At 45.1% G+C, this 16,528-nt stretch overlaps 1 protein-coding gene across 1 annotated transcript in view; it reads right to left on the reverse strand.

Moving 5' to 3' along the window:
* Nucleotides 1–2,534: 2,534 nt before the first annotated feature.
* LOC122932703 (complement decay-accelerating factor-like) overlaps nt 2,535–16,528 on the reverse strand; it is a 208,630-nt gene continuing 194,636 nt past the window's right edge. The window contains exon 11 of the mRNA XM_044287278.1: nt 2,535–2,954. Within this exon, the coding sequence (XP_044143213.1) occupies nt 2,755–2,954 (200 nt within the window). The 3' untranslated portion in view covers nt 2,535–2,754. The remainder of the gene's footprint in view (nt 2,955–16,528) is intronic.

The following is a 16,528-nucleotide window of genomic DNA, read 5'->3' on the forward strand; positions in this document are numbered from 1 at the left end:
CATGTGAATGAGGCATAACAATCATCTTAAATACCTCAGTGGCTGTGACACAGCCTCATAAGACTACCTGCACATTTTGCAGATTAGCCAGTTTTTTCTGCATTAATTTTTGTGTGAAAAAACTGCAGCGTATTACAGTACTAGCAAAGTGAATGAGATTTGACAAATCTCTTGTACACTTGACTTTTTTTCCTATTTGAAAATTGATTTGCAAAATTAAGTTAGAAATCTGCAACATGTTAATTGTTTGCACAGATTTATAATGTGAATTTCAGGCATGGGGAGATCAGGTCAAAACTGCATCAAAATCTGCAAGTAACACTTGATTTGTTGTTGAAACTGCAGGAAATCAATGTTTTGAAAGCCACACCCATGTGCAGGTGCCCTTAGTGCTGCTCAATGTGGCTTACCCTAAGGGCTTGTTCACACAACTGTGCCGTGTTTTGCGGTCCGCAAATTGTGGATCCGCAAAACACGGATGCCGCCCGTGTGCCTTCTGCAATTTGAGGAATGGAACATGTGGCCCATTATAGAAATTCCTTTTCTTGTCCGCAAAACGGACAATAGGACATGCCTCATAATTTTTGTGGGGCCACGAAATGGAGCAACGGATGCAGACAGCACATGGAGTGCTGTCCGCATCTTTTGCGGCCCCATTGAGGTGAATTGGTCCGCAAACGAGCCGCAAAAACTGTGGCTTGGATGCGGAGCAAAACCACGGTCGTGTGAACGAGCCCTAACAATGACTTTATTAACATAAACAGCCAGTGGTCAGATAGACAGAGTAATTTGAGTAAATGCAAGTTTATTATGATATACATCTAATACATAAAGCTGAGTGTATGTATGTGTGTATGTCCACTAAAGGAATCTGCACCGTCTCATTTACAATCACAAAATTTAGCACACAGGTACATCAGGTGTCCGGGAAGGTTTTAGACAGGGTCTCAGCTCTCTAGCACGTACCGTTCATGAGATATTCACAAAAAAATGCAAATATGGCACATCACATGACCTACATTAGCCAATAGAAGCCTACATGTCTTTCTCTTCATATCCCAACTGCAATACACACGATCACATGTCCCTTATCAGCCAATAGAAGCTCGCAGGTCCTTAGTCTCCACATACACACAGTTTTACACCAGGTTTCCATAACAACCCAGACACTTTTCTTCACTGCTTCAGGTAAGCTTTAAAGGGGCAGGATGCTGTGGACGACACTGTTAAGGGAGCGGAGTGCTGTGGAGGTCACAGTTCAGGGGGCAGGTAGGGCTAGGGTGGCCAAACGTCCGGTTTTAGGCCAGACAGTCCGATTTTCCGGTTCCCTGTCCTCCGTCCGGCGCAGTGCCTGGACGGACACAGGGATGTCCTCCTTTTCAGTAGCTTACGTCTCAGACAGCAGCATTGTACTGCCTGAGCATAAGCTGCAGCAACTGACCGAAGCTTCTCTCACCCCCAGTCAATCACTAGAGCCCCAGATATGGCTCCCTGTGGATGACTGGGGGGAAGAGAAACTCCCCGGCTGCCCCCGCTCACCTTCCATTCACAAAGTTCTTCCCTCTCCTCCCCCGTGTTTTTCCAGCCGATGGCAGGGGCGTGGCTTCACTGGCATTGGGGCATGGCTTTATTGTTTGGGTCATTGTGGGAGTGGTTTGGGGCGTTGTGGGTGTGGTTTGGGCCGGTCCGGCTTTCTAGGGGGAAGCCAGTGGCCACCCTAGGTAGGGCTGCCATTCAGGCCACTCTCAAAAGACAGACTTAAAAACCCCACCACCAGGTCCTGCTAAGCCATGCCCCCTCCCTCTCTGCAGCCGATGGGGGTTGAAGATAAGAATCAACTTCTGTCAGCTGCAGGGGTGGGAGGGAGGGTGGGTGACTTTCTCCCTGGAGCTCACACTGAGACAGCACAGTGCTGCTGTCTGAGAGTAAGCTGTTACAAAGAACATTCCTGTGTCCGTCCAGGCCCTGCGCTGGACAGTGAGTCTGAAAGCCGGACTGTCCAGCCTAAAACCAGACCTCTGGCTACCCTAGGGACAGGCTGCTGTGGAGGTCACAGTTAAGGGGACGGGTGTTGTGGAAATCACTGTTAAGGAGATTGGGTACTGTGGAGGTCATTGTTAAAGGGGTGGGATGCTGTCAAGGTCACTGTTAAAGGGGCAGGGTGCTGTGGAGGTCACTGATAAGAAGGGGTGGGATGCTGTGGAGGTCACTGTTATGGGGACAGGGAACTGTGGAGGTCACAGTTAAGAGGACGGTCTGCGATGGAGGTCACTGTTAAGGGGGCAGGGTGTTGTGGAGGTCACATTTTAAGGGAACAGAGCTCTGTAGAGGTCATTGTTAAGGGGCGGGTTATTGTGGAAATCACTGTTAATGAGATGGGGTACTGTGGAGGTCACTAATAAAGGGGCGGCCGCTGTGGAGGTCACTGTTAAAGAGGAGGGCGCTGTGGATGTTACTGTTAAGGGGGCAGGCCGCTGTGGAGATCACTGATAAAGGGGCGGGGTACTGTAGATTTCACCGTTATAGTTGATATTGTTGATTTTTTTTTACGACATACACAAACATTAAATGAAATGGATATACTCGTGCAAAGCTGGGTCCTTCTGCTAGTATATATATATATATATATATATTTTTTTTTTTTAGAAAGTAGGTTTACATAGTACTGCAAAGCTAATTAGGTTTACTGTTCTCTTATAGCATTTAGGCATTAAAACAATGGTAGCATAAATTAATTTCTTAGCCTTTTTTGTTTTATTGGGTTATCTCATCTAAAATGGGACTAGTTTCAGACAAAGCACCCAGCTGCCTCTTCTTTATTTCAATTTCCAGCTTCATGTTCTCTATTTGAAAGTAGATGTACTGTACTTGTAGGTACTTAATCCATTCATCTGGAGTTGAAGTGCATTTCCGAGCTTCTTCTTTTAATTCCCAGATTTGTTCACACACAGATTCTATGAAATAAGAATATCTATTGTCACCCTTCAATATACTTTCAGAATAGTTTTCATAACAAAAAAATAATCCTCATAAAGGGGTTGTCTCATCTCAGACATGATGGATGTTGCTACGATATATCCGTTCCGTTGAAAGAAAGATAGAACATGTCCTATTTTTGCCCACAAATCACGTTCCGTGGCTCTATTCAAGTCAATGGGTCCGCAAAAAAAAACGGAACACATATACAATGTACTCCGTATGTCTTCCGTATCCATTCCGTTTTTGCTGAACCATCCATTGAAAATGTAATGCCCAGCCCAATTTTTTCTATGTAATTACTGTATATGCCATACGGAAAAACGGAACAATGGATCCGTGAAAAACAGATTGCAAAATACCGAAAAAGCCATACGGTCGTGTGAAAGAGGCCTTAAAAGGAGACCTATAACCAATAAATTCTCAGCTGAAGTGAAATGTTCACGCTGGTCACAGCAGTAATTGGCTGAGCGGTTATTTGTTGTGTATCGAGAGGAACCAGATAGGAGAGACTGTTGGGGACCCAGAATGTGACACAACAGAGGTGGTAAGGAACAGGCAAGGTAATGTTTTTGTTTGTTTTTTTTCCAATCTTTTGTAAAAAAATGAAAAAATAAAATACCTTCAAGCCATTTAAATACCATTTTGTTAAACAGAATGAAGATGTTTTATTTTTTAATATATCCTCATGGCTGATCAGAGTTCTGGGTTTCTGTCACATAGATACATAGACATAGTTTTAAAAGCTAACATATTGGATGCCTGCAGTTGTCATTTTCTAGCGCTAAGGAGCCTAATGCATCCTGTTTCTACATTGAACTCGATAATGACACAGAGGGTGATATTTATTAATACTGTTGTATTTTACCATTACCATTTTTATTTTGTGCTATATTTCTGAATAGTGTGTTCTTATTTGTTGAATGTGTGTAAATTGTGAATGAAAGGTAAAAAGATGTTTATGCTGTTAAATGCACCCAAGATTGTGAACATATGTCTTTTTTTCCCCTAACATTCTGTATGGAAGACTGCAAGAAGCAACAACATCTAAGACTATGACAAAAGATGGTGCAAAGTAGGATCATATCATTATACTGTGCAACTTCGTTAAATGTCACTGCTCAACACTAGTGTGCAAATAAAAAAGCAACAAACAGTCCAACAAATAACACATTTCACATGGTTTAGAACAAGTCACTTTAATAACTGTTGAGAAAGTCACTTATTCTCACTTGAGATAAATGCAAATAGCACAGATCAATTATGCACTTATATGAAGTACTGGCTGGGACCTGTAGTTCCATGGAACTGCATTACTATACTTAAAATATTTGCTGCAGCAAGCACACAGCACACATTCTTGTGGGGGAGGGCAGGAGTGGAGGACATGTTGACAGGCTGCAGATAAAATAAATATAAATCTTCTTTACCTGTGTAACTGTCAGCAGGGGCGGACTGAGAACCCTCAGGGCCCCCGGGCAAAATAAATCAAGGGCCCCCTTACAGGCCCCACCCATGTTCTGCTGCAAGCCCCACCCTTGTCCCGCCTCCATGCCCCGCCTCCAGCCACACCCTACACAACCTTTAATAAGATTTCAAAGTTAAAGTGACACAAAAGGCATCCAGACCACTGGACGTCCTCACACCCTGCATGATGACCTCCAGGGTCAAATTGATTCAATGCTTTCATATGGGGTGATCTAATCTCAGTGTCCATGGGCATAACTACTGTGAAGGGGGCACATATCTGGGCATAACTACTGTGAAAGGGGGGGGCCTTCACAGTAGTTATTAATCCCTTTCAGCAGTCCCCCCTTCAGTGAATGGGGGACTGCTGAAAGGGGTTAATAACTACTGTGAAGGGCCTAGCTGTCTGGGCAACCCCACAGATCATCCCCCCACCCACCTTGTACTTGTTCCACTGATCCGCTACTTGCGGGCTACATAGGCATGAGTTCAGTCACTTCGTGCGCAATCCCATCCTGCGGCGCGTGATCCCACGAGACCCGTGACCTACAGCGGCGGGTCTTGCGGGATCACGCGCTGCAGGATGGGATTGACCACCGAAGTGAATGAACTCATTCCCACGCAGCCCACAAGTAGCGGAACAATTACAAGAGGGGTGGGGAATAGCCAAATGAAAAAATATTTTGAACCAAAAGGTGTTATGGGGGCTCTGTGGATGGCACTGTTGTGGGGGCTCTGTGGATGGCACTGTTGTGGGGGGGGCTCTGTGGATGGCACTGTTGTGGGGGGGATCTGTGGATGGCACTGTTGTGGGGGGGGATCTGTGGATGGCACTGTTGTGGGGGGGGATCTGTGGATGGCACTGTTGTGGGGGGGATCTGTGGATGGCACTGTTGTGGGGGGGATCTGTGGATGGCACTGTTGTGGGGGGGGGGATCTGTGGATGGCACTGTTGTGGGGGGGGGGGGATTTGTGGATGGCACTGTTGTGGGGGGGATCTGTGGATGGCACTGTTGTGGGGGGGATCTGTGGATGGCACTGTTGTGGGGGGGCTCTGTGGATGGCACTGTTATGGGGGGGCTCTGTGGATGGCACTGTTATGGGGGGGCTCTGTGGATGGCACTGTTATGGGGGGGCTCTGTGGATGGCACTGTTATGGGGGGGCTCTGTGGATGGCACTGTTATGGGGGGGCTCTGTGGATGGCACTGTTATGGGGGGGCTCTGTGGATGGCACTGTTATGGGGGGGGCTCTGTGGATGGCACTGTTGTGGGGATCTGTGGATGACACTGTTGTGGGGGGTGGGAGCTGTGGGTGACACAAATATAGCACCTTATGCTATATATGTGTCATCCACAGATCCCGCCATAAGTGTCCCTGTGAGTGAATGATCCCCAATACAGGGTCTGGGGGCCGGCATCTGGTGTTGTAATGGCAGGGGGCCCGGTGCAGTCACTGTATTCTATTACACCGGGCCCCGCTCACTGTAATACTAATATTCATATGTAAACAACTTGAAATCCTCTGCGATCCTCTCACTCACAAACTCAGTAGCAGGCCTGGCGGCAGCGCAACTCACTGTCACAGGCCTGCTCCTCCTACTTCATTCATGAAGTGGGAGGAGTAGGCGGGTGACGTCAGTGAGTTGCGCTTCTGCCCGGCCTGCTACTGAGTTTGTGAGTACAGAGAGCTCAGAGGGAGAGGATCGCAGAGGATTTCAAGTTGTTCACATATGAATATTAGTATGACAGTGAGCGGGGCCCGGTGTAATAGAAAACAGTGACTGCACCGGGCCCCACTGCCATTACCACATTACCACGCCAGCATAACATTCGGAATCGGGGTGCTGGGCATAACATTAACACATTATGTTATTCTGCGGCGGGCCCCCATCCCGGCCGGGCCCTCGGACCATGTCCGAAGTGCCCGACCGGTCAGTCTGCCCCTGACTGTCAGTAGCGCACCTACAGGGGGGTCTGGACCCCCCCTAGAACAACCAGCCAATATATTTTTTTTTATCTTTTAGGGCCGCACCGCTGATCACCACAGGCGGTGCGGCCCTGGATGTAATTGCGGCGGCGGTGGGGGGGGGGGGGGGGGGGGGGGCGCTCCTCTCCATATCCATCTGTATCGCCGTCCTCAGGACAGCGATACAGATGCCTGTGCTGCGGCCGGGGAGGGAGTGGCGTGTCCCTCCCCTGTTCTTCTGATAGGCCGCAGGCATGGCACTTCTTACTGGCACATTATGGGGGGGCACTATTGGGGCTCTAAAGGGGCTTTTTCTGACACATTATGGGGGTCACTATAGGGGAGAACGGCACTATGGGACATCTAGTGGCACTATAGGGGCATTATTTGGGGGCACTATGGGGAAGTGGGGGTTCTAAAGGGGCCTTTATTCTTATTGGCACAATATGGGGGGGCATTATGGCATCTGGTGGCACTAAGGGGGCATTTTTTACTGGCACATTATGGGAGGCACTATAGGGGAGAGCGGCATTATGAGACATTATTTGGGGCCACTATTGGGGCATATGGTGGCACTTAGAAGGGGCATTTTTTACTGGCATATTATGGGGGACACTATGGGGAATGGGGAGAGGAGCACTATGAGGGCATTTACTGGGGCACTATATAGGGGTATTTTATACTGGCATATATTATGGAGACATTAGCTCAACAGCGGGCACTAAGAGGGGGTATTTCATGTACTGTCATATTGTAGGGAGAATTATTAGTACTAGGACAGCGATACAGATGCCTGTGCTGCGGCAGGGGAGGGAGTGGCGTGTCCCTCCCCTGTTCTTCTGATAGGCCGCAGGCACTAATGCCTGCGGCCTATCAGAGGCCGGCTCAGGCGGCGCGATGACGCCATCATCGCGCCGCCTGAGCCGGGCAGCACACAGCAGGGACACAGGCCGGAAGAGGCCTGCTCCACATCGCTGCTGATGGAGGTAAGTATCAGTGTTTTCTTCTTTCTTTTTGGAGGGGGGGAGCTGGCACTATGGGGGCATCTGACAATTCTTACAGCCCAATTCTTTTGGGGGTGGCACTTCTTACTGGCACATTATGGGGGGGCACTATGGGGGCTCTAAAGGGGCTTTTTCTGACACATTATGGGGGTCACTATAGGGGAGAACGGCACTATGGGACATCTAGTGGCACTATAGGGGCATTATTTGGGGGCACTATGGGGAAGTGGGGGTTCTAAAGGGGCCTTTATTCTTATTGGCACAATATGGGGGGCATTATGGCATCTGGTGGCACTAAGGGGGCATTTTTTACTGGCACATTATGGGAGGCACTATAGGGGAGAGCGGCATTATGAGACATTATTTGGGGCCACTATTGGGGCATATGGTGGCACTTAGAAGGGGCATTTTTTACTGGCATATTATGGGGGACACTATGGGGAAGGGGGAGAGGAGCACTATGAGGGCATTTACTGGGGCACTATATAGGGGTATTTTATACTGGCATATATTATGGAGACATTAGCTCAACAGCGGGCATTAAGAGGGGGTATTTCATGTACTGTCATATTGTAGGGAGAATTATTAGTACTAGGAGGTATTATGCGGAGCTTTACTACTACTGGGGGGCTATGAAGAACATGATTACTAGTATGGGCACTATAGGGGCATTATTACTAAGTGTGCTCTGGCAGAGAATTATTTCTATTGGTGGGATTTTGGGGAGCACTGTTACTTTGGGGGGGCACCCTGCCACAGTATTAGCTTAGCACAATAATTTTTTGGGCGGACATTATCTTTATACTATTAGTGTCTGGGCAGTTATTTTTTAGAGCACTGTGTGCCAATAATTGTTTAAGGGGGCACTATCTGTGTGGTAGTAGTATTTCCAGGGGGACTGTTTCTGCAGTATAGTATTGGGGGTGGCAGGAAAGGGTGTTCAGAAATGTGAAGATGATGTAAATGTTGGAAACTAATGTCTGTTAACAATGTTTGTTAATCTCTGCCGAAATGGGAGATGGCAGAAAAATCATCATGGCGATCTGGTCTGAATGGAGAAGATAAAGAAAGAGAACGTCTACAACAGAGGTGACATCACTGGATGTACGTGGTATGGGGCGCTATGTAGGAGAGGAGATGCTCCGGCTCCTCCCCCTTGCCATTTGCAGAAGGAGGATTCAGAGCTGGGTGAAGAAGGCCAAATGGGGCAGCAGGCCACGGGCGGGTGGCAGATGGTAGAGGGGAACCACAGGCCTTGAGCAGGATCTGGGGAGGGAGGAGAGCGGAGGAGCTTCCTGGCTGTAGCTTGTTGTATAAGCAGGCAGTGCAGCCAGGACAGACCCTCCCCTCTCCGTATGATGTGTAGAAACAGGCCTCAACAATAGAATTTCAGCTGTACAGTGTTTGTTGGGAGTGGCCTATTATATGTAGGAGGGGCTTTTAATAATGGGTGAGGCAAAAAGAAAAATGCGGCGCGCTGCATTGTTCTATTCCTACAGAGCTTTTAGAATCGCCAAGTAAAAGAATCAGCGCAACACACTGCTTCCCCCTGCATTTTTAAATATAAAGGGGGCTTTGAAAAATGGGCAGTCAAAAGAATTGGCACAGCGCACTACACATGCCACATTTTTTTGCCTTTCGGATACTTATAATGTCAGAATAGTTGCTGTTTGGTTTTCACCAGCAACACTACTGATAAAGTAACAAAGTGGCCAGCTTTTTGCACACTATCGCTATTTACATTCCTATCTCGTTTCTTAAAGGGCTTCTGTCACCCCCCAAAAGTCATTTTTTTTTTAGGCTAATTAAAATCCTTATACTGCGATTTTTCAATATATAGAGCTCTTAGGCCCCTTTCACACGGGCGAGTATTCCGTGCGGATGCGATGCGTGAGTTGAACGCATTGCACCTGCACTGAATACCGACCCATTCATTTCTATGGGGCTGTTCACACGAGCGGTGATTTTCACGTATCACTTATGCGTTGCGTGAAAATCGCAGCATGCTCCTCTTCGTGCGTTGCGGTGCGATAATCCACGCAATGCAGGCCCCATAGAAGTGAATGGGGTTGCGTGAAAATAATTTAACTCACCTTAATCCACTTGCTCGCGTAGCCGGCATCTCCTTCTGAGGTTTGTACAGTAACAAGGACCTTTGGTGACGTGACAGTCATCACATGATCCATCACCATGGTAAAAGATCATGTGATGATCAGAGTGACGTCATCACAGGTCCTGTTCATGTATTTAATGCTCACCCCAGGTCCTGTTCAGCAAAGGAGCCAGAAGGAGATGCCGGGCTACGCGAACAAGTGGACTAAGGTGAGTTAAATTATTTTGTATTTATTTTTTAACCCTTCCAGCGCAATTTTACTATGCATTCTGTATTCAGAATGCTATTATTTTCCCTTATAACCATGTTATAAGGGAAAATAATACAATCTACAGAACATCGATCCTAAGCCTGAACTTCTGTGAAGAAGTTCGGGTTTGGGTACCAAACACGCGCGATTTTTCTCGAACGCGTGCAAAACGCATTACAATGTTTTGCACTCGCGCGGAAAATTTGCGGATGTTCCCGCAACGCACCCGCACATTTTCCCGCAATGCCCGTGTGAAAGGGGCCTCACCCTTTTCTGTTCGCTAGTTTCTTAAAAAATGGCACTTTTATAATATGTAAATTACCTCTCTACCAGCAAGTAGGGCGTCAACTTGCTGGTAGCCGCCGCATCCTCCTTTAAAAAAAATGCCCCCTCCTCCTGCTGATTGACAAGGCCAGCGAGTGCTCTCCTCCTCTGACTGGCCCTGTCTGCAATTCAAATCCTGCGCTGCACCTCATTCGGCGCAGGCGCTCTGAGAGAAGGATGCTCGCTTCCTCAGCATGCCTGCGCCGATGACGTCTTCTCTTTCGGGTGACATCGGCGCAGGCGCGGGATTTGAATTGCAGACAGGGCCAGCCGGAGGAGGAGAGCACTCGCTGGCCCTGTCAATCATCGGTTTTTTGAAAGGAGGATGCGGCGGCTACCAGCAAGTAGACGCCCTACTTGCTGGTAGAAAGGTAATTTACATATTATAAAAGTGCCGTTTTTAAAGAAACTAGCGAACAGAAAAGGGTAAGAGCCCTATATATTGAAAAATCGCAGTATAAGGATTTTAATTAGCCTAATTATAAAAGTGCCATTTTTAAAGAAACTAGCGAACAGAAAAGGGTAAGAGTCCTATATATTGAAAAATCGCAGAATAAGCATTTTAATTAGCCCAAAAAAAAAAAAGACTTTTGGGGGGTGACAGAAGCCCTTTAACCGCCTCTGGACCGCCTAACGCAGATCCGCGGTCCGGAGGCAGCAGCTCTGCACAGAGTGACGCATCGGCGCGTCATTTCGCGAGAGCCGAGACTTCCTGTGAACGCGCTGCTTCAAAAAGCGGAAATTCACATTTTTGTACCATAGTTTGTAAACGCTATAACTTTTACCCAAACCATTTTTTTTTTACCCAAATATTTTTTTTTATCAAAGACATGTAGAACAATAAATTTAGCGAAAAATTTATATATGGATGTAGTTTTTTTTTTTGCAAAATTTTACAACAAAGTGAAAAATGTCATTTTTTTGCAAAAAAATTGTTACATTTCGATTAATAACAAAAAAATGTCAGCAGCAATGAAATACCACCAAATGAAAGCTCTATTAGTGAGAAGAAAAGGAGGTAAAATTCATTTGGGTGGTAAGTTGCATGGCCGAGCAATAAACGGTGAAAGTAGTGTAGTGCAGAAAAGTAAAAAGTGGCCTGGTCATTAAGGGTGTTTCAGCTAGGGGGGTTGAAGTGGTTAACCCTTTCATGACCAAGGGTCATTGATGCCCCAATGTCCAGGTCAAAATTTACAAATCTGACATGCGTCACTTTATGTGGTAATATCTTTGGAACACTTTTACTTATCCAAGCCATTCTGAGATTGTTTTCTCGTGACACATTGTACTTCATGATAGTCATATATTTGAGTCAATATATTTCACCTTTATTTATGAAAAAATCCCAAATTTACCAAAAATGTGGAAAAATTCACAATTTTCCAAATTTCAATTTCTCTGCTTCTAAAACAGAAAGTCATACCTAATAAAATATTTATTACTTAACATTCCCCATATGTCTACTTTATGTTGGCATCATTTTGGAAAGGTCATTTTATTTTTTAGGACGTTAGAAGGCTTAGAAGTTTAGAAGCAATTCTTACAATTTTTACGAAAATTTCCAAAACCCACTTTTTAAGGACCAGTTCAGGTCTGAAGTCACTTTGTGGGGCTTACATAGTGGAAACCCCCATAAATGACCCCATTGTAGAAACTACACCCCTCAAGTTACTCAAAACTGATTTTACAAACTTTGTTAACCCTTTAGGCGTTCCGCAAGAATTAAAGGAAAATGGAGATGAAATTTCTAAATTTCACATTTTTGGCCGATTTTCCATTTTATAAAAAAAATGTCTTTAACACATTGAGGGTTAACAGCCAAACAAAACTCAATATTTATTACCCTGATTCCGCGGTTTACAGAAACACCCCACATGTGGTCGCAAACTGCTGTACAGGCACACGGCAGGGCGCAAAAGGAAAGGAATGCCATACGGTTTTTGGAAGGCAGATTGTGCTGGATTGGTTTTCTGAACGCCATATGTTTTTTATTTTTCTGCCGATCGTCTTGTGCAGGGGCTCGTTTTTTGCAGAAAGTGTTGAGGTTTATATTGGTACCATTTTTGGGTACATAGGATTTTTTGATCATTCATTATTACACTTTATAGGGCAAGGTGACGCAAAAATTGGCTGTTTTGGAACAGTTTTCATTTATTTATTTTTACAGCGTTCATCTGAGGAGTTAGGTCATGTGATAGTTTTATAGAGAAGATCGTTACGGTCGTGGCAATACCTAATATGTATACTTTTTCTTATTTATTTTAGTTTTACACAATAATACTCATTTCTGAAACCAAAAAAATGATGTTTTAGTGTCTCTATAGTCTGAGAACCATAGCTTTTTTATTTTTTGGGCGATTGTCTTAAATAGGGTATAATTTTTTGCGGGACGAGGTGGCGGTTTGATTGGTACTATTTTGGGGGTCATACGCCTTTTTGATCGCTTGCTGTTGCACTTTTTGTGATGTAAGGTGACAAAAATGGCTTTTTTTTACACAGTTTTTATTTTATTTTTTTATGGTGTTTATCGGACGGGGTCTATCATGTGATATCTCTATAGAGGCGGTCGTTACGGACGCGGTGATACCTAATATGTGTCGTTTTTTTATTTTTCATTTTTTTTAGGAAAAAAAGGCATTTTTTTAATTTTACATTTTTATTTATTTATTTTTTACTTTTATTTTTTTTCACATTTAATTTTTTTTATCAAGTCCCTCTTGGATCATGAAGATCCAGTGGGGCTGATGGCTGTACTATACTTTGCAATGCTCTTGCATTGCAAAGTGTAATACATTCAGATGCCCTGTAGGTGGCAACAGCGGACGCTTTTGCAAAGCGTCCGGTTGCCAGGGCAACCATCGGGGCTGCCATCGCAGCGCAGCAGCCCCGATGGTGGAGAGAGGGAGCCCCCTCCCTCCATTAACCCCATAGATGCCGCTGCCGCGGCATCTCTGGGGTTACAGCAGAGTGTCAGCATAGAGCTGACACTCTGATGATTACGGCGGTTCAGGAATGGAGCCGCCGCCATCAAGCACAGCATGGGGGCAGACCGAGGGGGGGGGGGGTCTGGCAGCGCTGGAAGGGGGGGGGGGGCCTTGAAATTGTCACGGCCAGCAGGAGGGGGCACTGGAGGACACACGATGGGGCACTGTGGACATGGAGATGCGGCAAAGATCAGGTGGCGCCTGCACAGATCGGGGGGGGGGGCACGAGGACACTGATTTCAGGCTCTGATCTGCAGAGTGCAGATCAGAGCCTGAAACCGGCATTTTTTCACTGCCGCGATCCGATTGGTTAGTCTGCACAGACTAACCAATCGGATCGATTGCCGGCAAGGGGCCACTCTGATTGGTCCCTTGCCGGCATTACTGCACTGTATGCTGTCCGTGACAGCAGCAGGGCAGGGGCAGAAGCTTTAATCCAAGCGCTTTGCAGCGCTTGGATTAAAGAGCTGCCAGAACGTTTATATACGTGGTAGCTGCACGGGGTATGTGCAGCTATCACGTATATATACAGATTGCGGTCGTGAAGGGGTTAAGCTTTCTCTGTATATTGGGAAACGGGCAGGGCTATGTCTCCTACTGCTCTAAAACACACAAACAAATTCTCTGCCTCTCGACATGTTTCGCCGGTAAATCTTCAGGGGATCGGGCAGGTATTAGAAGTGTATAAAGAACTTCTATAGTTAAGGGACTAAATGGAACTAAATTAACGAACATTAGCACTTGCTCGTCTAACCACCTGTCTACATCTAATTAGGCTATTTATTGAGGCATCTACCAGTGTCCCGGTCATGGCGTCAAATAAGTTGCATCAAACACTTGCACCCACAAACATCAATAAAGTTTCTATTTTAAAATGCCCATACCCGATCTTTAGTGTAAAATAAGTAGACCACTTCTCTAGCAATACCTGTTGTACACTGTTAAGGCTCATGCACACAACCGTATGTATTTTGCGGTCTACAAAAAATACGGATGTCCGTGTGACATCCATATTGCATCAATTTTTTTTTTACAGATCCATTGTAACAATTTGAGTGTTAGGACCCGAGCTACTTGAGAAACCTTGGCGCGATGCTCGGGCTCAGACATGTCCTCCTAGTAGGATATGTTGGCTAATCTCTCAATTTTAACATCAGTATGAGGGTTAGTAAGACCGCAGAGTGCACCTGTCTTTGCAAATATTATTATATTGCTATATTGGTTATCGCATCCACATAATTGCTATCTTGTGTAGGATGTTTATTGTGGTACTTGTGGTCCGCTGCGGGCATTTTTACTGGGGATCGCCATTAGCAACGGGCCGCAAGTGCAGGATTTGCTCCCCTGTATATACATGCGCAACTGCATATGGGTTTGATCACTTCCTGCCTGTTTAACACCATGCCGTTTTTTTTTTTTGTTTCCTTTGTAACAATGCCTATCCTTGTCTGCAAAACGGACAAGAATAGGACATGTTCTATCTATTTTGCCATGTGGACATACAGATACGGAATGCACACAGTCATTTTCGTGTTTTTTTTACGGGCCTATTAAAGAGGATTGTTACGCATATGGACTGCAAAAAAAAAAAAATATGGAATGGACATGGAAAAAATATATATTCATGTGCGTGAGCCCTTATAGCAATAATAATTACCACTAAATAGAAATCAAATATAGTTATTTTTTCATATATATTTTTATGTCTAGGTAAAAGATTTGACGGTCAGAAAAGACATTGGCCTACATAATCTAACCCTACAGGTGGCATAAGCTTAGACAGGCTCTCTAGACCTGCACCAGATTCATCACAGTGGCTCAGGCTGGATAATGAATCTGTCATAGACACAGGGATAGACACTTTTCCCTAAATCTACACCAACTGTTAGTTTTCTTACTTTAAATCACCCTTTCCTGTGAAGCTCAGCTCACTTTCCTCGAAACCCCACCCCTTTTTTGAGCGTGCCAAAAAAAAAAAAAAGAGTAGAAACCCTATGTGCGCCAAATTGCACCATTTTTTTTTAGACAGATTTTTGGCAGACACATTAGTAAATTTCGGGCATTCTGTCTCACTGACTGTCGCAATAAGTGAAAATGTTTAAATAGTTTCACAAAACAAGCCAGTATGGCAAACAAGGGTAAGCTGGGCTTCTTCTGCATGGCATAAGGGGGCAGCACTGAAGAAGGTTGGGAATGTATTGTTCCTAACACAGATTCACACATGAGTTTTTAGCATTTTATTTTAACAATGACAGACATAGTAACATAGTACATAAGACTGAAAAAATACATTTGTCCATCCAGTTCGGCCTGTTATCCTGCAAGTTCAGAGGAAGGCAAAAAATAAATAAAAAATGTGAGGTAGAAGCCAATTTTCCCCACTTTAGGGGAATAAAAAATTCCTTCCTGACTCCAATCAGGCAATCAGAATAACTCCCTGGATCAACGACCCCTCTCTAGTAGCTATATCCTGTAATATTATTACGCTCCAGAAATACATCCAGGCCCCTCTTGAATTCCTTTATTGTACTCACCATCACCACCTCCTCAGGCAGAGAGTTCCATAGTCTCACTGCTCTTACCGTAAAGATTCCTCTTCTATGTTTGTGTACAAACCTTCTTTCCTCCAGACGCAGAGGATGTCCCCTCATCACAGTCCTGGAGATAAATAGATGATGGGATAGATCTCTGTACTGACCCCTGATATATTTATACATAGTAATAAGATCTCCCCTCAGTCGTCTTTTTTCTAAAGTGAATAACCCTAATTTTGATAATCTTTCAGGGTACTGTAGTTGCCCCATTCCAGTTATTACTTTAGTTGCCCTCCTCTGAACCCTCTCCAGCTCTGCTATGTCTGCCTTGTTCACAGGAGCCCAGAACTGTACACAGTACTCAATGTGTGGTCTGACTAGCGATTTGTAAAGTGGTAGGACAATGTTCTTATCACAGGCATCTATGCCGCTTTTGATGCAACCCATTATCTTATTGGCCTTGGCAGCAGCTGCCTGACACTGGTTTTTGCAGCTTAGTTTGCTGTTTATTAAAATTTTCCATGTCAGTATTACCGAGTGTTTTACCATTTAATATGTACGGGTGACTTGCATTATTCCTTCCACTTTACATTTGTCAGTGTTAAACCTCATCTGCCACTTATCTGCCCAAGCCTCCAATCTATCCAGATCACTCTGTAGTAGTATACTGTCCTTTAGTGTTAATTACTGTACACAGATTAGTGTCATCTGCAAAAATTTATATTTTACTATGCAAGCCTTCTACAAGATCATTAATAAATATATTGAAGAGAATAGGGCCCAATACTGAACCCTGAGGTACCCCACTAGTGACAGTGACCCAATCTAAATGTGTACCGTTAAAACACACCCTCAGTTTTCTATCACTCAGCCAGTTACTTCCCCACATATAGACATTTTCTCCCAGTC

Source organism: Bufo gargarizans, chromosome 3 (genome assembly GCF_014858855.1).
Source record: "Bufo gargarizans isolate SCDJY-AF-19 chromosome 3, ASM1485885v1, whole genome shotgun sequence".
In the NCBI taxonomy this organism is placed as follows: domain Eukaryota; kingdom Metazoa; phylum Chordata; class Amphibia; order Anura; family Bufonidae; genus Bufo; species Bufo gargarizans.